Source organism: Zonotrichia albicollis, chromosome 6 (genome assembly GCF_047830755.1).
Source record: "Zonotrichia albicollis isolate bZonAlb1 chromosome 6, bZonAlb1.hap1, whole genome shotgun sequence".
NCBI classification, from domain to species: domain Eukaryota; kingdom Metazoa; phylum Chordata; class Aves; order Passeriformes; family Passerellidae; genus Zonotrichia; species Zonotrichia albicollis.
The window spans coordinates 28,018,820-28,042,726 of record NC_133824.1 but is presented as its reverse complement, the minus strand read 5'-3'; the positions used below and the strand labels follow the sequence as shown (position 1 = coordinate 28,042,726).

The window sequence follows — 23,907 nt, the reverse complement described above, 5'->3', positions numbered from 1 at the left end:
ACCTATCAAATAAAGCCAGAAGAGTTAATCTATCAAAATTGATGCTAATCCAAAGTTTAGGCAGGATCCAAAAGCGATAGTACTGCTTGACTTTTTGAGCTGCTTCCTCTTGAGGCTGCATGTGGTCCTGAAGGTCAGGACTCAGGTCAATATCTTGCTGCTCCAACAGATCTGTATCCATTGTTAGCAGCCTGTTCAACCTGATCTGAGGAAGAGAAAGCTAAAAGAAAGTTAGTATTAACAAAAACTCCTTTATATCAAATCACTGTAGATATACTGAAAATTGCTTTGAAAAATATTGCTGGAACTCTTAGTTTCACTTCTGAGGAATTACATGTTAAGCACTGTCACAGGCTTCTACTTACTTTTTCTGTCCTTATCACAGCACATGAATAGGACTAGCAGCAATAACAGTTTGCATACAACAACTCTTTGGCATTTCAGCATATGCCTTATTTCAAATGAATGCATCTTCCAAGCACATTATCCCATTTACTCTGAAAACTTCAAATTTGAAGACAAGTAAACTGATACATGGACAACATACACGACAAAAATAATCCAATTATTAATTTAAATAAATTACAACACATTTCTTATAGTCAGCTAATCTGCATCTAAATCCATGCTGAATGGTTCTTTATGCATGACAATGCAACATACTCATGCACCAACAGTTAAATTCAAACTCACTGAATCCAGAATACACTCAGAAATGAACCAAAGAAAAAGCTCTGTCCTAAACAGTCAAGTGCTATTTACGACTATTACTTATTTTGTAGTTTGTTTAGAGTTCTCATGAAAATCACAGTAATACTAACAACCATGAAAGATACTAAAGGAGTGTACTCAATGCTAATAAGACACTATAGCACATATTGTATAGTCTAATCCAGTTTCTAACAGGCCGAGAAACATCTTGACATACTGCTAAAATGTTCTTTAATGGAAAAGCTTCGCAATGTGTAAGGCAGAGACTAAAACTTCAATACTCATGCCACCTTCAAGTGCAAAACTACAGGTTTAGTCTTCAGAGGGGCTTTTTCCCTACAATCATGTAAGTTTAACATTCAATGTCTTGATTTATAAAATTTTTGTCATCACTCCTTAAATCATCAGTGTACTTAACTATGCTTAGCCAGCTTCTCCTCCCTAGAAAAATACTAATGAAAAAACAAGCAGGAACACTCCCTTTCTAAAGGCATTTAAAAAACACAAACCATACTATATTTAAGGCAAACTGTGTCAGAAAACAGATCCTTTTTCGACAATTTTTTAAAAACGTCATTTCTTAAAAGGTAGAATCAGCATAACATTCATGGCACTAATAAATTTCAGTGGAAATTTCCCTTTAGGTGAATGGGCTCAGCTTTTACAGTCACACATTTGCCTTAAAACAGAATCATTCCCTCCAATGGGACTAAACTGGCAAATCAAAATCATAGAAGAGGTAATGCAGCCTTTTTTCTAAAGGCTACATGTTTGAGGGGGACTGTGAAAAGCAAAGCAAGTTCCTCTAGCAGACATCAAGTTTAAAAAGCACATTCTTGATCAAAAGCATGGTCAGGCAAGTGGAGATCTCATGATCCTCTGCCAAATCCTAAAGCTGTACTTCATTTTCCCTCTTGATTATATATTAGGTACTTCAACATACTTCTCTTTGGTTTGCCAGCTTAAGAGTCATGCCCATTTGCACTGTTTTCAGAACATAATATATGACTTCAGAATTAAGAGTACATGTATGCCTGGATTTGACAATAGTGCAAAAGCTCCTAAATCATAAAACTAAGGAATTATAAAGCTATTTGCAGTATGAAACAGTGTAAGCTTCTGCCTTGTTTTGCCAGCCACTTCCCACATACAAATTCGTATTTTGCACATCAGACTCCAATGGCAGATTTCTAAATTCTTTTCAGGGAAATTACTCCAGTGAAGTTTCTTTTAGTCAAAATACAATATTTAGTCTTTCTGCTGCCTGCTAACCTCAGTAATGCACAGAAAGAAAACTGTCTAAATTGTACATATCTTTGGAAACTTTTACAAGGTATCTTAGAACAATTTCTATGAGTGTTTTTAAATCACTCGTTTTTAGATCAGAGGAAACCAACTAAGTTTAAAAGTGCTATGCAGGAAGATTAATTTCTATGTATATATGAAGGCACTACAATACTAAATACTTTCTTTTCATTAATCCAGACAAAATTCTTTCATAAGAACAGTGAACTACCACACCGAATGATTAATCAGTGCTATAAAGTTGGATAGTCTTCTGATTCTTTGCATACTTTAAAAATAAGTAAGAAAAACTTACTAGATCATGTGGATAGAAGCGAACTGAGGTAGAACTCGATACGTGAGAGTCCGTGTCACTATAAGAACAGGGAAAATACTTCAGATTATAAACTACATTTTATTTGATCAGGTCACTCTAATTTTCTAGTGTCCCAAATTAATTTTGATACCTTTTGAATTTTATCTAAATATCTTTAAGTTTTTCCTTCAGTCACTTATTATAAATTTAAGTAGCCACTTAGTCTCATGTATTGTGGTACATTCCACAGCTATAGTAAGCCAGGAGACTCTTTAATCTTACACTTAACATATTCTCAATACCCAGTCCCTAAATCATCTTAAAAAAACTACAATGATAGCCATTATTCCACTTGAAAAACAGAAATTTTATAAGCTGTTAGTTACTGATTTGTAAAGATACATCAATCACATCTCTAAAGACGTTCAGAGGCCTCTAGTTGCTCACATGCAGTTTCTCAAAATTCTATACTGTTTTTATCAAAATCCCAAGACTGTCAAAAATAGCATATACTTAGCACAAGTAAAGTGAGCTACTTAAACTGCTTTTTAAAAACTTAAACCTCTGGTAAGAAGAGCAAAATTACTTTGCAATTCCCATTCATTAGAGATGAAATTTCTCTTACTGTATGAGAGTCCATATCCAACCACTGCTTTTTTCCCCAATTTTGGATAGCTTTTGGATGTTTGTTTTCCATGTAAATCACATGGTTGTAAGACTTGTATCAAATTTATGCAACTTCCCTTCAGTTCCTTGCCTTAAGATAAAAACATTCTTTGTTATCAACTTTACTTCACTCAAACTCAAGTATTCTCTACAGCCGAGGTCTGATTATCTGAAGTGGCCAGTTTGTTCCTTCCATTAGTACATTCAACTTCGTAACAGCAGCCATCAGCAAAGCCATTGCATCTGGAACATGCAAGCAGTAGAGGCAGGGATTGGCAGCTTTGTGGAAGGAATCCAGAACTTTTGGTCAAAGTTCAATTCTACAAAAGGCACTTGCATACTCTCAAAAGAAAGATTTGAAGATGGGATGTTTTATATTCATTACTCCATAATTCCAAGAGCTATTCCATGTACATGTGGTAGGAATTATAGCATTCAGCATGGTGCAATAGCTTCAGAGCAATTCTACATAGTGAAGTGGATTGGGGGCAGGTGGGAAGCCACAGGAGACTTTGGGTTGCTTTTCCTTCTTCTGCCTCCTATCTTTTAAGAGAAAGAAAGGGCATCTTTCTAACAGCAGATGAACTTTCCAGTATGTAGCTGGCTATTTCAGCTGCAAATCAAATTTTCATCTCAGGCATGTTAACACTTCCATTTACTGTCTGATGCCATCCATGAACTTGAGAATAAATTTATCAGTTTACAACGGCTTCACATCTCGAAGTTCAATAGCCATTACGGTCAACAGCCACCTAGCTTTCTCAAAAATGGGTTAAATTCTTTAACAAAGACTTTCTATAAGCCAAAAAACGCATTTGTCAAGTTCTCAGTTTGGAAGTGTACTGGTTAAGCTAGCAGTTATACTCATTTTCTGAGATAAATATTTAACTTAATGTTATCTTCTAGTAAAAATCACTTGAGTCACAAAAGTAAAAGTATATGGTTAACAGATTGAACTGATTTTTTTGGTAGTGCATACTAAATAACCTCTTAAAATTAAAATAAAATATTGGATTGCAGTAAGACAAGAATCATCACTCTTGACTGGCCTTCACACACACCAGATGTTGGATGCTCTTCTTGCAGCTGGCTCAAAGTTCACAAGCGACATGTCGCAGCCCCCTGTCTCGTAGAGCGTAGAACTGAACTTACCTATTAAAGAAAAGATCAAAAGCAGGTCAAAATTTCCTCATGTTTCACCCCCTTGGCAGCAGTTTCTACTCATTAACTTATTATAGAGATCAATTCAGACATCTGAATTTACATCAGTGTCAGAATACAAAATGTGATTACTCATGAATGTGCCACCAGGGCAGACATTAGCTACACAGCTGCCTTTCGTACCATTTTACATAACATATACACTGTAACTGCAGTACTGAATTAAAGAGTTTGTATTTACAAGATGCCATCATTAACACAACAGAAGGACAGTGTAAGTCTCTTTTTCCCCCTAGAGACTAACCACATGAAAAATTTGCAGTGACCAGCTTCTTCAGTCCTTCCCACTCCCAAGAGGACCATCAGTACATCATTCACTATCAGCATAAAGAACATTTAGCTACAGCAGTAATAACACAAGTATCCTGAATAAAATTCTTTTGAAACATCCATGTCTATTTGAAAAGAAACACAGACACTGAAAGAAGTGGCCAAAGAGGCTTCATAACTTAACTTAGGAAACTCAAAAAAGGAATGTGCAGAAGAGATTTATTCTACAAGCTAATGTAAGAAGAAAGGACTGCAAACTAACTTCTTAGGTAAACCATTTGGACTTCTCAAATGCTTAATTTTAAAAAGTAGCCAAAGATGGTAACTCAAATGATAAATTACCTTACTCAAATCTGTTTTCACAGCACCCACCTCCCAACACTAGTCTGATCAGAGAGATAAGCATTGTAAATTTGCCCTGAAGGCCAGGTTCAATATATTTCAGCTCTGAATCCATGGAACCTGATTTTGAAACTGATCTCATATGAAATATCTGCCAATTTCTCCAAATCTTCTAGATTAAAACCCTTAAGTCATGATGCAAAACATGCAATATTCCAATATCAGCTTATATAAACAAAAGAAAAAAATCCCACTTGGGAGTGTGTGAAGAAAAACTGTATGCACCTCTCAGCTGTATGTCTTGTAGCTTTTCCTTCTGCTGATACAAGATATCAAGCAGTCCCCAGAAACAGCTAACAAAATCAGAGCTTCCAATCTTTCCCATTTCTGTGAGAGCACAACCTGCTAATATCGTGGATTTTGAACGGTTTTTTTAACAAAATATAATCCTGCAGCAGCTTCTCTTCAGACGCACAGACATTTGATTCAGAATTTGATTCTTATCAGGTTAAATCCCTCAAGCTAGATGCTTAAAACCAGTGAAACAAAGAAAAAGAACTGGTATATTGCAAACATCTTCATAAAGCTTTCTACCCTCAGAAGGAGCACTTCAGACCAACAGGGAAATAGCACAGCTGTGCTCAGAGCCACCATTGTGACAGACAGTTCCCTACATAGCTCAGGAGGCACAAACAGCATGCACGACAGCTCTCTCCCGATATTCAATTACATCTGCCACAGGCCTAAGTACAAAGCTCATTTGTTAGGCCTTTTTCCTCATTGCATAAGATTTTAATGAAGTGCTTTAGCTGATTATCTTTTGGTTTTCAATGCAGTGTGTAGTACACAGTTACTATTGAAGCTTAAAATTTAAACTAGTAGATAACATGGGTAATCTTCCCACAACTAATAAAAACCCTTGGTTACAAAGGTATATTTATTAACTCTGTCAATAAAAAAGTTTCAGGAGCAAACATGGAGATACTGGACAATACAAATACACCTCAGGTTCTACTCAGGACAAAAATGTGCGTTAATTATTATAGGAAAATCGGGGTATGCAGTCCTTAAAAAAATGGAAGTTTGGGTTAAATTCTTCATAGTTTAGCATTACTGAATAGAGATCGGGGAAATTAAACTTTTTAATTTTTAACTTAATGAAATTCTAGTCAAAGAAGTTAGAATATACTACTTGTACATACAACTTCCCCTTCCCTCGGACTGAGGAAAACACATCAGGTATTTATTTCAGCAGAAGTTTACTGAACTATTACACTTTTTCATATCTATAGTTCCCTGTCACCCAACTTATCTGTGAATCTACCAAAATTTGCAGCATTTCTATTGCTGCTGTAAGCATTGCACTGCTGCAGTGGGATATAACAAAACTGATTTACAGAGGTTGCAAACAGAACACTTAATTCCCATTGCTTATACACAAACTACAAAATGGACTCAGGATATGTCATGCTTGCAATACATCCACCTATTTAAAGAGGTTTCCATTGAAAGTTAGCTCCCTGGCAAGCACAGCTTCTCATTAATACAAAATTTTTCTGCCCCTTTTTTTTTGTTTTTCTTTTTCTGCTTTTGATTTGCTTTGGTTTTGTTGTTGTCATTCTGCTGGGATTTTTTGGTTGGTTGGTTTAAATAAAAGATTTTTCAGAAAAGCCTCAACTCATCTCAGTAGAAAACTTGACAGGGACTGTTCATTGCTATTGGTGACACAAACTCCAAAGTCTAACTGGAGATAATAAAATAGGCTCCAAAATCCTTAATTTTTAAACTCTGAGACAGGAACAGCTTCCTCACAGCACACAAATTCTAATGAAGAATTTCAATACTCAAGATTCAATACATATGGACATACCTAGCATTTTTATTTACTCTAGTGACTCTTTCCCATTCCTGTCTCCCAAACAGCATTCTCCATGGGATACTTGGAACAGCACCACATTGAATAAGCTTAAGAACATATTTTCTCTCTCTAAAGCCTGTAGCTTTATTAAGCTGTGAACAAATGGGAAGCTCCAAAAATAATGTTGCAAACCAAGAAACATGATCAATAGCATGTCTGCCTGCTTAACATAAATGTCTAACTTCTCTGCACACAAACACACACACAAAAAAAAGAGACCTGTAATTCTTAACAAATTAAAGTCACCCAAAAATATTCTATTTCGACCAGGTTACAATAACAAACCAAGACACTGTGATACTCAAGCACACAAATCCAAAATACATCTTCATTGTGACATGGAGAGAAGATAAATGTGTGTTCTTTGAAGCAAGTTTCCTTGTTCCAAAAGACCAAAATATCTCATCACCACATCCAGAGACAACCATGTAACAGTTCACACTGCACAAACTCATATTCCCACAGTTCTGGGCATCAACAGAAAACAGCAACAGGCTAATGAGCTTGCACAGACAAAACCTAGAAGACTTAAGTGGCTCAGGATTTAACTAAAATGTTGCTCTGATGGCTTCCTCAGCTAAGTTATCTCCAGCATGCTTGCGAATTTTACATCCAATATATACTACATTTTTTTTAAACTGCTCAGACTAGTTCACATGCAAATGCTTACTGACATGATGAAACTACATCATCATTAGATCAAGATATATTTGTCTACTGCTTCAGTCAGTATTTTTAAAATCCTAGTTAGCAAAAGCAAAATCATCAGAATTTGACTTCTTGGTAGACTGCTAAGAGCTTTATTTCCAAAGGTCAAAATTGTACCATTAGCTATGGTCTGAAGGTGCCCGTGTTTTCAGTTAGAACACTTCAAAGTAGGTAATTTTTTGTTTCTATATGAAGTTTGTCAAAAGAGTAACTTACCTATTACCCCAAATTCCAGACTACAACATGAATATTTCCCATCGGAATATGGGAAGTGAATATGTATTTTCCATATGGACCTTTGAACATGCTCCCACATCCATCCCAAATAAATCACATCTGTTGAATTATCAAAAGGTACTGAGTGACTGCTTCTATATTGGTTTTAATCTAATAAGCAACCAGTGTATATGTCTATCTTTACATGGAAATTTTCATGTTCAAAACCATTCAACTGCCTTCATAAATTATTTAAATCTGAAAGATTATTGCTTGTTGTATAAACGAAACAACCAGTGATCCACCATAGCACCATAATTGTCTTGTAAAGCTCTAGATGAGCAGTTCTCTTTAAGCACAAAAGCAATTTTAAAAAATCATCTAGCTAAGGAGAAGAGTCTGTTATTTCACCCCAGCTTCAGACACTGGGCATCTGTTCTACTAACTCAGTACTTGGATTCTTAACTACTTGACAAAACCTAATTTTAATTTAATCAATCTTCACTGCAAGGGCTGAAAAATCCCACCTACCTGTCTAAACAATCAGCTACCAGAACAAAAAGAATCAGCACTGCCACACTCTGCTCTGAAAGCTGTCATTCACTTAAGTCACGGCACATGTTTTGTTGCTTTTGAGATTTGAATTACATTAATCCTGCCTATAATCATGGCATTTAGTTTGCCACCATTCCTTTCCATCCTGCATTCCTTCTATGATTTACTTCATGTTTACCACTCCACATCAAGATCCTTTTCCATCCTTTCAACTTCCTTTCCCCCTCAAGCTTCCAACAGTATAACTGATAAAAATCTTCCTTCTTTGAACCTGGAAGACTGAAGATAATGCCTCAAAGCATCTCTTGCCTTACTCTCAGGGCAGTGCCCAGTTAAAGATAACTGTATCATCACCAGACTGGGTGTGGGTCAGGTATAATATAGTGAGGCTCATACTTGGTAAAATAAGCCACCAGAATCAAATTATCAGACAAGAAACTTTAAAGTAAACAAAACCAAAAATTTTGTGTCTTGTTAAGTGCTGCATCTTGACATCAACGTGAATAGAAAAAATGTAGAAATAGATAGTGCACTGGTAAAGGAAAACATGAGCCCTATACATGAGGGCTTTTGCAGTAAATGAATACGTGCCCTGTTTGCTTTTCCAAGAGGATTTGAATTAAGAAACTATTCTATGCACTGTACGGTGATATATAACCCCACCTATGTTTGTCACTGGTATTTCCAGTTGGAGTAAAACTGGATTTGTTTCCAGGTATTTCCCCAGCCACTATGGGCAGTCACAACGATTTTCACAGCAACAAAGAACTGGTCATTGCTCCTTCTTCGCTTTTATTTTTATTCTGATGCTGATCATGGGAAAATCGAACTACAACCTTCTCCCAACCCAAACCACAGACTAACTACAGAGTCATCTTTCACTGTATTTTTTCAAGGTATTTTGGGATAACATAGCAAAACCAAGAGCCTTAGACTCAGCGGAAAGAGAAAAATAGTGTTACTTCATCCCTGACTTGAGGGTTAAAAAAAAAAACCAACAACCCAACAAAAGCCCCCAAACAAACTAACCACATACCACTTATAAGGAAAGATACTTTCTTGTCAGGCCTGATAAAAGGGATCACAAACACGAAAGCTTGCACCACTCTGCCATTATTTTACTCTTAACAAAAATAGTACCTGTTCCACAAAACCTGCTACACAAACTAGAAAATTTTATTTTCCTAAAATAACACAAGAAGATCCTGCCTATAATAGCTCCTTTCTCTCAAAGGATTCTAAACTAGATGCTCAGAGTCTCAAAACAGGAAACAAATCCCTGTTATATATCAGATTCCTATCTAGCAGATCCCAGAAGTTTTGTGCCTCACAAAGAGAATGTGATGTCCCATATAAGCAAAGTACAGGTAAAGTTTCAGAAGAATTGAATCTCATTAATTTCTGAAGACTCCAAGGCACAAAAAATACAACAAATATGCCTTTTTACAGAGCCTAAATGCCACGCTGAATTTTATATATGATCTACTTTGATTTCTGAAAGAGCAAATAATACAAATCTCCTAAATAACATAGACCTAGATTGCATATTAAATGACAAATTCTACAGAACTCAACTGTATTGTTTTGGGTAAGAGGAACCAAATCCTTCAAATAAATAATGGTGGCCTCAAGAATACAGCTCAACATTACACTTGGACAGAAATAACCAGTATAACAATTTCAGAGTTATATTTCAAATATGAAATAAGAGTCCAAATTAAATTAAAAAATGGGCTTCATGTAACAAGCTTTCATAGCTGAGAGACACAAGCACTGAGACTGAAACAATAACACTTCTATCTAAAAAACAGTAAAACAACAGAATCTTCACCAAAAATTATTAGATAACTAGATCATGTGTATTTATTACATTTGTAGTTAAGTCTTATCAAACATCTCAGAGTAGGTAAAGGTGGCTTTCAGTTTTGCTTATATTCCATTTTTCCTGCACTAGATCATGCAGAAGAATGAAGACTCAGTCAAACTCACATTTTAAGGGTTACCACAGACTCTCAATTCATGGAGTCTTCCCCTCTAGTGGGGCAAGAGACAACTCACTTATCTTTTAGTCCTAGATTACACAAAGGTCTGAAACACACGTTTGGTCAGTGTTCTGATCAAACCTGTACTTTTAGGGTATTAGAACTGACAGTTGCTCAAAATTCCATCACTAATAATTGTCAGTGCCCAAGATGCCCATTTTAATAATTCAAAGAAGAGTTAGGTATTAATGATGAAGTCATAAGTAATTCTGGCCATTTATAGATAGGTGCAAAGATCCCTGCCAGGAATTTTTCCAAACTGGCCCCTGCACTATGTGGCAGATCAGTCATTTATTAAGGCTGTCTTAACCTCTTCCTAGCAATTTTATTAGCTGTACAGAAGTTAATTAAGAAGTCAATAATCAAGAATACCACATAAAATGGACCATGAAGAACTAAGAAGACACTATAAAGCTTCATAAAATGATGACATTTGATATACAAAAGAGTCCAGATTTACTTCCAATACCAAGCTCCTAAATTAAGGTGTACATTCAAAACACAGCATTCATTTACATAAGTATTTCTTTTTTTGAACAGCAGCTAAACATCTTATCTAAAAAAGGTAAGATCAAGAATTCTTGGGAGCAATAACAAGTTGGTTTTTTTCAGGAACCAGAAGATCCCCAAAGTCACCATCTCTGCTCAACTGCCTGCAGGACCATAGGAAAGATTTATTACTTGTGTAACATTGTTCAAATCAAGAAAGCTCTCACACCATCATTACTTGTATCTATGACTCCTTATTTCTTATCCCACATTTGTTAGAGAAACTGCCTGGAAAGGTGATTGAGCAATATAGCTCAATGAAGCAAAATAGCTCTTAGTTCCTCCTAGAAACACAGCTATAAGATTCAGAAACAATGCTCAGATTAGCTGGTTTTCAGCACATTATTACCAATAAATCTGCTGTATTAACACTTCCATGTCACCAAGTTACATAAGGCCTGCATACCAAGTTCATCGTGCAAACTGCTACCGCCTACAGCAGATGCAGTGGCATGTGATGCTTCTAAGTGGACACTCCCATTTCTCACCAGCAAGGAGGCGCTAACGCCGGGCACAGCTGCCTGGGAAGGGGGGCAGGACTGCACTCTGACCTGGGAGCAGCACTGCTGGCCTTGCTGACCATCTTGAAGGCTACGAGAAAACACGCATTGGGGACACATTACCAGGAAGAAGTGCAAAAGAGCCAGAAGTGAAGCAAAACAAGATGTTTCAGTTTAAAGAGGAAAACTTCTTTTTAAATAGTAGCATTAAGCAGTCAACAGTTAGGATTAAAATAACCCCTACATTCTGTGTAACAGAGTATTTAGGCCCTAGCTGAGGCAGTAATCTAGAGATAGTGCTCCTGTCAACTTCTTAGAAGTAGTATTGCTTTCTGAGATCTCCCCAAGTCACCAAAGAGGTATATTCTTCTGTGTCTTAATTTGTGGGTGCAAAAGCAAACTACTGCCAGTTAGCTTAACTACAGGCTAACCTGAGGTATCACCTATATTTACTACTGACTATTCCAGTCTTCTCACAGTCATTTTTTGCTTATTCAAGTATGACCTGATCAGTTGTTTAGGGTTTTTTCTTAGTCATATTACCTTTCTTATTAATTCACACTAACTAGAAAATGTCTTTAAGCTTTGTTAATAGCCACAGGATAACACAGATCTTGTAAATAACTGAAGTAATACGTTTGGATTCAGAATTATTTTGAACATATTAAGACTCTGTATATAAAAGTTATTAATTGGCAAAACTAAAGTTGATTTTGAAGTTATTTTGAAGTTACAGCAAAAGCTTTATTACTCACCAAAACAAAGGTTTTAAAAGTCAACTTGGCTTTCAGAGAAATTTGTACATTTCTCATAGCCATGATCAGACAATGTTTACAAATGTTAATTCTCCTCTTCACAGACTTCAATTGCAAAATTAACTTTATAAAACAATTGACAAAAGTCAGATTGTTTTAATAGCTTGTATAATATCAGGTATGACAGTGTCAGAGTACATTATGTTTACAGTTGATACCACACCATCTTTGCAAAAGCACTGGTTTTATTATCCTTCATTTTGTGGATTTAAAGAAGTTACATTAGCTGAGGCATTATCTCAGATTTTGTATTTTAAAGACTGGAAAACAGCTTAAACACTCTTTTTTGAAAAACATGTATTATCACCTGTTGGTTTTAGCACTATTTACAGCATGATGCTAGAGTTGGCAAATGAGGCAACTAAAAAAAACAAGCTCTTACTAAGCTTTGAAGGGTTATATCTGATGTACTTGCTTTTAACAGTATTTTCTACATCATCTACTTTTCAGTTCTTTTGTTAGAGCATCACTGGAAAACAAAATATGGATATAAGAATAGGTGTTAAGAAAAGCTCATGCAAAATAATGCAGACGTGCACACAGCTCAGGAAGAACTGCAACTCATTATTTACTGTGTTCTAACATTTCAACCTAAAATTTAAATTCAGTGTTTTGCTGCAGTACACAAGGCTTTCAGTGAGCTGTGCTGCAACAGAAGCCCTAAGGAAGTTCACGGATGTGCCAACTTTCACTGCCTTCCTTAAGCAACACCAAACTGATGCTAAGCAACACTGCTTTCCCATAAACAGCAGGTACACATCTCAAGAGATATGTACACAGCTGCCCTTTGAATAGTTATCCACATCTGTCACAATTAAAAAATCCCATCAAAGTATCGATGTCAACCAACTGCAAAAGCAAAACTGCTTATTCTCTCCCTGATTATTACAAGAGTAAAATTCTGCTTCATACAGTCACTTACACATGCATACACCATTGACTACATGAGACACCAATGAACACTTATTTTTGAAGTGCCCAAAACACTACTGACATTTAGACAGGACAAAAGCAGAGGTGGATGATGTTTTATGGTGCATTTAGGGTTTGTTTTTTTAGGTTACTAGGCAAAATAATCTTGTGTCTAATTTAGTACCCAACCAACAGAATTTACTAGACCAGGTTTAACTTGTCTACCGTTGCCAAAGACACACATACATAATGCCATTGTCTCTTTTACTAAATATTTCACAGAGGAAGTGAAAAGTAATGGCAATCATGGACAGGAAATTAAAAAAGAAATCAGGTTGAACTCAACAGGTCCTAGGAAACATTCCCCCAACATCCAATTTTATGACAGAGTAAGAAGATTAAAGTTCTGCTGGCAAGAATAAGCAACACATAACATCAGGGAAACGAAAGATTAGTAAATCTAATACTCATATAAGTTTAATATCTGAAGTTATGGATTAGCAGTATCAGAAACTAGACTGGGGCAGCTCACCAACAGCATACAGGTGTGATGTCACTACAATTGCAGTGACATTTTGAAGACTTCTAAGTGGTAACTGCCTAAAAATGTCTCTATATTTCTTCACATTTGCTCCTTAGGCGTGATGTAATTAAATATTTCTTACACGTTTCCTCTTTCCAGTAACACAGAATTTACTAAAATTAAGCTACCCATGTAAAGGAAAGGGTATTTTTAGACTGTTCACCTAGAAATTAGAACATTAATACATTTTTTTTTTCAGATACATTGCACAGTTGACAGCTCAAATGGAATTTGTGTCAAACAAATATAAAAGCACTTTGGTGTTTGGTTAGCAATTTAACTCCACTCCAAGTGACAGTCATTTAGCATCATGAAAAGTACTTTGAGTAAATTACCCTCAATAAGTATTCAATTCTGACTATGTTTATATTATAAAGCATTTTTGATAATGTATGTCATTATGTTAGAGAAAGTACAGTGAGCAGTGTTGGGTGGCTTTTAATTTAAAATAGAACAAATTTAGATAATGAAGAAGCCTAGAGGAAATACAAGGCTAGAACGTTTAATCTGCTTTTTTACCCTTGAACATCTTGTCCGATTAAAGAGATACTCCCACTTCACAACGTGAAATTCATGATTCACAAAGTTCACAAAGTTACTTCATAGTCTCTCACTGAAGTCAAGCTTAAGCCATGGGAACCTTAATGACTGCACTAGCATGTGGAAATAAGGCTGCTGTCAACCACAGTTTAAAACAGTCTTTTCCTTAGTCTATACCTACAAGAAAGAAAACATTGTTTTCTAACTAATACACAGTTAAGGAGCTTTCATTAGTCTGCACAGCCTCTTATGCTGCAATACACAAAGCTGCACTACCCTCCTTTAAAAAAAAAAAAAAAAAGGAAAACAAACTCAGAGGTAAGTGAAAGCAATCAGATAAGGCAAAAGTGATCCGAAAGAAGACAAAGTTTTATCATCCTTCACTATGAAGTAAATCACTAGCTTGAAGTTGAACACCCTACATTCAGCAAGACCAAAAGCCTAACAAAGAAAAATCTAAAATCATATGATTACTACTTCATATTGCACTAGCCACTAAAACCACAGCTAACTAGTTTCAGTCCTTGATATGACAGAAGTCAATCCTTCATCTATTAGACTTTTAGGTAGCATTCTTACACTCCCCCTGCCTAAGAAAAATTTGCAAAAGTAGTCCTCAAATATTTTAGTGGCGTGACAAAGATGGCACAATTCCTCTGTCACCCTCTATTGTAAGGTACTTTCTTTTTATTTGTTCCATTTCTAGAGGTTTTCCTAGTTCAAAAAATTACATGAATATTCTCAAAACACAACAGTTTAGCATACGAAGGAAGATCATTAAGAATATATAAAATACACAATTACTCCTACATATTTATCATGTAACTAAAGGAAGAATTACTTCAATATTATAGGGGACTGCTCCTTCTTCTATAGGCCACGTTCTCCTCACCAGATTCTCCAATTCCATAAGCAACCAAGAAATTGAAAGACTTAAAATACATGTTTAAAAACTTATTGTGGCTGCTGTTTCTACTGTTCAGGCTGACTGATCAAACAGAGCTGCTGTATGTAACAAATCACTAGGCTCAGCCTTGTAAACACAGGGGCCAGTAAAGGCTGGGGGACTCCTCAGGCACATGTACACAGTACATTTTAAACACTGCTAAGGCATGCAAAGTGCCACATAATTAGATTTCACACTAAGCAATACTGGGCATTCTATTCACTTCAATACTCCTCTTTTGCTGCAAAAAGATGCAAGATCTTCATAAAAGTTTACCTGTATTTTAGATTTGGAGTCTCTTTTGGAGTATGTATTTAGCTCTTTATAAAAGTTCTGTCATGTTGCGTATCTCTCACAATCTACAAACGTGAAAAGTGATCACAGTACTAGTCCCTAATGCCTACATTATTCAAGAGATGAAAACCAAAATGGGGAGTGCTGATACTATTTTCTTGGGTTTCTCTTCTTGATTCAAAGTACAAGTTTTCTAAAAGTTTCAAAAGTTTTTTGATTAAAACCACTGAGGCTAAGTTTGTTAGCATTAGTTAATTTTTATATCAATCTGAAAACAGCTATAACATGTTAGAGACTGACTATCCTGACCATTTTTAAAATAGTGCCACATACACATGCACAATTCAACAAGCCCACAGTGACATGCAGTGACAGCTCAAGGAGGTTATGGTGGGGAAGGAAGTAAAAAGTGCTTTTCTGGCAACACTGGTGGGTGTGGGGAAGTGGTCTGCTGCATGCATGCTAAATATGGTGGAACATTTAGATACCCTACCTGAGGGGTGATCCGATGAGCAATGTAGGAGGGGTAGGGTTACTCCCTGCATTGTGCCGGCGTCGTACTGCCTGACGCCTAAATGTGCTGCGTTCACGGCGAAATGTGACAGTCTCCTCGCTGGCTTGTGCTGCTGCATCAAGACAGACTTTAGGTCAAATACGAACCCATCCTAGGTACGTCAACAGCAACTTAAGACTCCTTTCTTCCCTCTGACCCTCCCCAAGTTAACGAACTTGACTCACAACAACACAAGTAGCTTATGTCCTAACTGTTCAAACAAGCTGCCTTGAGACAGGATCACAACACACAGTTATTAGCAAAGACCTGGGGGGTTGGGGGAGTGCTCCTGAATATACAGCTTACGTTTTTTTAAACCCCAGATCCAAACAGCTAGGTTGCAAAAGAGGTTGGATATCCCAGATCTTTGCCGTTTACACATGGCGGGAAGAGATGCCAGATCTCCCCATTTATCTCACTGAACAGATCATTAAGGAGAAGCCTGAAGAACTACCTAGCAAAGTTGTCTACCACTTCTCACCATAATCTTCCCAATGTTTCAACTTCTGCCAAATAGGCAGGGTTGAGATCAACCTCATCACAACTCTTCCAGGGGACAAAATGAGTAGCTTTTTTTTCTCATAAGCATCAAGGGATACATGTTGCTCCTTCTGTGCTCATTACAATATAAATTACAGAGGCAGGAGGTTGAGAATAAGTAAGAGAATAACTTATTTTTAAGGACTAATGGTTTTGTTATTTCAGGTCCCCAAACAAAAGGTTTGGTTCAAATTTATAAAGCAACATCGTAAGAAACAGTTTGTATGTACTCAAGGGATTAAAATATTTATCCACATGTTATCCCCCAGAAAACACCTGTGCTCCTTAAGCTCTACAATCTGAACAATTTCAGATTTGGACTGCTTCATGGTGTGTCTACAATCTGAGAAGTCTTCCTCCTGAGCCAAGGAAGCTCCTAGTCAATTTGAATGCAGAGCACTAAAGAGCTCAAATGAATGGGCAGCAGAGAAAATAGGGTTTGGCAGGCAAGTGGAAGAGAAAAAAAAAAATTGACATGATGTCAGTGCAAGAAGAAAATGACAATCTTGACAGGGAAGTCACAACTTGGTGGCCAAGAAGCCTGTTACTAGAGTTAGAAAACCAAGAATGTGTCAAACAAAGAAAAAACAAACACCACCTCTCCCCCCTATGAAAAAAAACCCAAAAAACCCCACAGAGCAATGGCAGGAATACTACAGGCAGAGCAGCCCATATGCACTTGAGCACACTTCAAGTTACAACACTACTGCCATTAAGCTTTCAACACTTACCAGCAAAGACTCTAATGCTAGTCTACAGGGAACAACAACCTATAGCAACCTACTACTGCTGTGTGCTACTGCCATAGCTCAAGTAATAAAGGCTGAAACAAGAGTTTCATTCACACACGAACCCCAGGTTATCAAATGAATTCTCTGTCTGAAACTTCAATTTATAGCTTGCTTTAAAACAAAATAAGCTACATAAAGAGATTTACTTTAACACCAACATTCAACGCTTTCTGTACTTTCAGAAAAAACAGGGGTTTGCTCATTCTCTCCTCCTTCCTCCACAAGTGTTTGTACAACTCTAAGCATCAATAGTTCATACTACCTCTTTAGGGTATTTCAGCAAGAAGTTTCTTGTGTAGTTTAATATACAGCTTTATTTTAATACACTGCCTAATTTCTTTAAGCATTTCTTTGCAGCTCTCATACTTGAAGTACAAAGCAAGTAAACCACACTAAACAAGACAGACTGAACCCTGACACACAAGGTCAAAACCACCCATTAATTTTGTATTACAATTTATACAGCTCATTTTTTCTAGGATACACATCAACATAAAAAATTCATATTTACAACATAGTTTCCACTGAGTTCAGATGCAAAAGCAATTCTGGTAATCAGACCACAGTTAAGCACCACAAAATAAGGGAACAGTGACTACTCTTAACTGAAATGTAAATATGTGACTTGCCACTAAGATGGTAAACATCAGCATCGTATCTTAATTACTACTTGTAACTACTTAGCAAAAGCAGCATTCAAGTGCAATTCTTTAAGGTAGCACACTTAACACTGACAGATATCTGTCAGCATTCTGCAATACCTGAAACAGAGATTATGAAAACACGATAGGTCCTCCCTATATAGCTCCAATTTAACACTAAAGCAAGTCTCAAGAACTAAGTGAGGCAGTGTCCAGTGAGAAAACCAGCTATACAAACACGCTTGAAGATAAGAACAAAAGAAAATTAAAAAAACCTAATATATAGTAGGGGATTCAATTCAAAGTTGTAGAGGCAAACAGCTTTGGCATTTTCTAACCATTTATTATTTCATTTTAGGTTTTAAAAGTAAAAGTAGATTTTGGTGTAGCTTTCTACCTGTTTTACTGCGAGATTCTTGATTTATCATCTTGAAACTTTTGTTCAATGCACATATTTTATACACATTCTTCCTGAATGCAGGTGGTGCCATTCAGGGTCACTACACAAGTTTACAAGTTCTTTTGAAAAGACTGCAGGGCTGTTCAGACCAACAAGCTCAAGTCTGCTAACATTACACAACACTGCAAGAAGCTGCATGTAGAAAACATGACCAAAGAAGTTTAAAAAAAAAGGCTAGCTGAGCAGAAAGGATTAGTATAAAGTGTAGAAAGCTAAACTGCTCAAAGTTTGCTTTTGGTTGAAAAGGAAAACCAGAGGGGCTGTGGTTTGGTTTTGTTTATTGTATTGGCCACCCAGGTTTACTCAGTTTTCCCCAAGACTTTTCAGTCAGTTTTTGGTTTTAATATAATTTCACAGAAGACATACAATTAAAAATGTAAACATACCATTATGGAAAGCTCTTCATGTTAATTTGTATTATTTGTGTTTCTACTTGCCTTTAATGAGAAGGAGGAGGGCAACTGCTTGTGAGTTCACCAGTAGGAAGACAAAGTTCCTAACTTACCCTCTACCATGATATGAGAGGACTTTATCACATTTCAACACAAATAAGCTTTAATATTTATGATGTCACATACACTTCTCTAATACTGCTTACAACTTATCCTAGACTCCAATGTAATATCCAACATCTAGTAATGTACAAAATCTAGATGTAACAGGGAGAGATAACACAGGTAATACTTCTAAAGTTCATGCCTACTTCAGTTTAATCAGTAGAGGAAGACAAGTTTTTCAGCTTACAGAATGTTTGTTAAAAGGTGTTCTATGTTGTTTTATTCTATGTTTTTTATTCTGTGCTTCTGTGCTGAATCACTGCACTTAATACCAAGAAATTCAAGCATTTCCTCTGCATGCTGTCATTTGAATATGAGTCCCCAGCACTATCTATCCTCAAGAACACAAAAATCATGTTTGAAGTTCAAGGTGCACAAATTAAAAATATAAACCTACACCCCAGAGATCAATCAAATAAGAAGTGGAGACCTAGTGACAACCTTGTAGCAAACTTAACCCCTCACATACCTATTTCCAAATATAATACAACTCTTTTCAAAGAAGAAATGATGACACTTGTATCTGATAATGAATATCTGTTAGCATGCAGTTGCATTAAAATTAACTTGTTTAACACTTCTGACTGGAAACAGTTACAGGCTTAAAATGTCATGAGGATAAAATTTTGTCATCAGAAACTTGGAAAGATGCTTTTTATTGAACCTTTTTATGCTTACTTCTGCAGTTTTACTAAGTTTTAAACAGAACCTGAAGACTCAGTTTTATTCTACAACTGTCCAACTGCTGTATAAGACACCTAGCTGTAAGAAACAAAGTACAAATATTTTCCTTTGAACAGGAACATGTACATAAGAACAAGCCAAAATATTTGCAACATCTCCCTGCACCTACCTAACGCTGCTTTTAACCAAAATTCAGAAGAGAGAAGCCTAAGAAGCACAACATGAAAAAGCAGAAGTGACATAATTTTATTGCATCAATAAGACCATTTTATTTGGCTACAAATAAATGCTAAACCCAGTGCCTTAGATAAAATTCTGAAATATAGAAAAAAATTTCATAAGAAGATTCCTGGAAAGATGTGATATGAAACTATTACAAGGGTGAAGTACCCATGTGGAAAACCATAAAGACAAAAATTGCAATCATTCTAACTACAAAGCCCGCAAGAAAAAAAACTACCACAGCAGAAAGTCTCCCTCACTCTTCTCAGGAAAAAAAAGGAAAAAAACCCCACAGCTAAAAAACCCAACACCCCTTCCCCATCACTTAAAGCCTAGATGGTTTTGAACATTAGTCAGGTTAAGCATGGTTAAAGGTACACACAGAACCTGAGTGATATTTGGACATGCCCTTTCTCACGCTATCAAATGAGAAACAGATCTATTTTCAATCACTAATTACTAAGCCTACATGTCCTCAGCAAGGGCTGGAATGAGTAGTTTATGGCTCACGTACTCACATAAGCGATGAAATTTGCAAATGCAAGTAAGCAATAAAATTCTTTGAAGACAGAACGTATTTTGCCAAACCCAACAGCTGAAATGCTGTTCTCCTCTATTGTGCATCTATATCTCATTTGTGTTTGAAACCTGAGATGTACTTCACGTGCATTTATGGGTTAGCACTACTGTTCTCCTCATGGCTGAGGCATTTATAGTTTATCTTCACATGCCCTACCACTACATTAAAACCATACTTGAAAGATACCCAAGTAGAAAGAAGCAGTCTGTTCAGTCCATATCCTCAGTATGGAGTTGTTAATCACCATGTTATTATGCATCTTAATAAAACCTACAGCTGCAGCGATTACTTACACTTCTCTAATAAAAAAATCAAAATATTGGCTCAGAGTATTATAACTTACTGTGGATATTTAATGAAAAATATCACTAATGACTATTTTTGAAGAACAGAGATGTGTGCAGCAAAGGAGAAACAATGAAGAACAGCGTGGTATCTCCAAGTTACAAACTTTTGCTAGAAAATAGTGCAGAAGAAAACAACACACAATTCGGGAAAGAAAGTAAAGCCCAGGACTTCAATTTTGTGGTTTCATTGATAAAAAAGAAAAAAACTAAGTCTGAAACTAGCCTGAAGATATATTTACAATTATGTCAAAACAGTCACTACAACAACTTGAAAAGCAAAACCCTATCAAGGAAGGAACAAAGCAGGACAATAAAATCATCTGGTTTGAATTCCGAACCAAACATTTTTACAGACCAGCTTGCCAGTAAAATTTTTATACTAAGGCCAAAGATAAAACTAGGAGTCTTACTTATCCTACTTCATTGAACTTCCTACTTGAATGATTTCACTTTTAAAAACACTGGGCTGCTCACATAGACCTCTTGAATATAATGCTGATGTACTTCAGGTCAAAAAACTAAAGGTAAACTCCATCTGACCCCCTGCCCAATGCAGACCCTATATCCCAGAGTTTGGATATCAATACCTAGTATTATATTCATGTAGCAGACAAATGTTCATAATTGACATTAATCTTTATTAAAGTTAGTTCTGACTTTGTGTTTATATTTATTCACCTAAAGGAAAAGATGCTGTACATCTTCAAAACACAGTGTTACCAGCATATGTGGCATACAATGCTAGCACAATACACAGAAAGTCATGTTTGCTTTCCATAGCCTTAACTAAAACTCCAAACATTAATTAGTGGCCAACTTCAATAAATGAATGAGTTTTATCTCACAGCTACATTTTGCAGCAATGTGAGCAATTCACATTTTGCAGCAATGTGAGCAAATCTATCACAACTGATAGATTTTTGATACTTTATCTAATTCCAAAAATTCCTATTCAACTCCTGTTTGAGATGAATACTTAGCAAATACATGAACAACACAGGTCAACAAAATGGAACCACTCTTCCCAAATCAAGCAAAAGTCATCTAATGAAAGCCTATGTTTTTCCCATATCATCCATATGGGAAAAAACACAGGATTGAGTCTCCACAAAATGTACTAAAATTCTGCTTTACTAGGAAGTGGTTAACAATTAATAGATGCAAGATGCATTTCAAGTGTTATTTCATTGGTAAGTTCCAGAACTGCAGAAATTCTATAGTAGCCTCATATATAATTTCTAACACTGCCAGCATCTTTTAGTGCTTAAAAGTAGCAATCTGACCTCGACTGAGATGACAAGATATCCAACATCAGAGGAAATTCAGTAAAACTCACACACAAAAGCTGTGACAATACAGTAAAATGCTTCTATGATGAGAGCCCTTTCTACTGCTGATCTGCTTACCTGGGTCCAGTTACAGCACGGTTCTGCTGAATACACAAATAGAGACAGCCAACATACACACAACCTGATCACAGGAACTTTACACATTTTTCAGTTTCTACGATTTCTAAACTCCAGTTTCTGATGCAGGACTGTTTGTAGTTTTGGTTTAGTAGTTTGAGCATGAACTGGCAGACGCACAGAAAACAAGATCAGAAGCCCCATCTTCTGTAATTATATTCATTCTATCTGCAGGAAAATGTAGCAAAAACTAAAGGCATCAGAAGCATGGAACAGGTCTGCAAAACAGGCAAATCAATGACACAGACCATGTGCAACATCAGTATAGAAGGGAAAAGTCCCATGTTGCCAGCAGCTGCCATGACCATTGGCTGAGTAACAGAGAACTACACTTTTTAATTGCAGGCACCACACTAAGCATACATGTACAAACACAGACTGAAGAGGTGAACAGGTTTCCATACGTCATATGAAACACAAGACTAATCCAAATTCACAAAGCCCTGTTTTGCCTGTCTGTAGAGATGTACTGCAGACCTCAAAAGACAGAAAACAGTATGAGCTGTTACTTCAATATTGCTATGCAATGTACAGAAGGAAAAATGCATCACACTACATGCAGTTTTATTTACAAAAGGGTATGCATCTTAAGAACTTAAAGTAAATAAACCTTAAATTGCAGCAAGCTGTAAAACAGAGCAGCAACTTAAAGAGCACATCTTTTACAATTAATATAGAACTGGAGAGAACACTTGACTTTTCAGGCCAGCTCAAGTTTTACAAAACATCACTGTGTTACATACAGCATTATGGTGGTTCTTTAAATGGTTACAAACAGCAATCCAGAAACAGCACACATCTGACAGAAACCAGGCACAGGACAGTGCAAAGAGGGTATTTCCAGAATATCACCATACAGTGGAGCAACTGCAACTAACCCACGACTCATCAATTCACCAGCTACTTCTGGAGTCTGAACAGCTGAACAAGGATAACAGCTACCATAAGACGTCTTCCTTTTTTTTATTATATATCCACCACACACACATAATTTCAGAATTTCCAGATGCTGTTTCTCTGCATTTTAATGAATTGCAATTTCTATTCAAATGCACATACTATCTCACAGCAAGTGAGTCATTCACCACTTCCTGGCATAATAATACAGAAATGAAAGTACTAAGTTGTACCTGCAGAAGTGAAATATGTACAAGTTTGTACAACATCCTGCTTAGTAGATTAGTAAAGACCATATCCATTAAGATACACATTTTAGCAGTTACATGAACAAGAATGTAGATCTAGTCTCTAAAGACTGAAAGATAAAATGAAGTTATAATTATTGATTTAAATAATATTTGAAAAACAGAAACTGAATGCTGACTGGAAAAAAGGAGGTGGTACTAATATCAGTCTTTCAGTTATCCTGTGTGCATCTGTTAATTATTTGTTTCAGAAAGTTACCATAAGCAGTCACAGACATTTAAAAATATTTATATAAAATTATAAAATAATCCTTCAGCAAGAGATTGGACCAGACTACTTAAAAAAATCACACCAAATCAATATCCCCTGATCTTATGAAAATCCAAACCAAGTTGATTCTGTAATTCACTTGTAACAAGTAAATAAAATAATTTCTTAATTTTCTCAAAAAAAATGCTGTACATATATACACATGAGATGTACATATATTACACATGTATGTCTTTAAAAACCTCCCAAAAGATGAATACAT

At 36.2% G+C, this 23,907-nt stretch overlaps 1 protein-coding gene across 8 annotated transcripts in view; it reads right to left on the bottom strand.

The window, feature by feature from the left end:
* The window catches only part of PCNX1 (pecanex 1), an 89,253-nt gene that overhangs the window by 41,774 nt on the left and 23,572 nt on the right, over nt 1-23,907 (bottom strand). For 2 of the 8 annotated variants that reach the window (XM_074542891.1, XM_074542898.1), the window contains exons 7-11: nt 15,882-16,014; nt 11,205-11,389; nt 4,039-4,129; nt 2,312-2,369; nt 3-220 (exon numbers count right to left, since the gene is read on the bottom strand). In XM_074542891.1, the coding sequence (XP_074398992.1) occupies nt 3-220; nt 2,312-2,369; nt 4,039-4,129; nt 11,205-11,389; nt 15,882-16,014 (685 nt within the window). The remainder of the gene's footprint in view (nt 1-2; nt 221-2,311; nt 2,370-4,038; nt 4,130-11,204; nt 11,390-15,881; nt 16,015-23,907) is intronic. The other 6 variants (XM_074542893.1, XM_074542892.1, XM_074542894.1 and 3 more) reach the window with 6 other exon arrangements.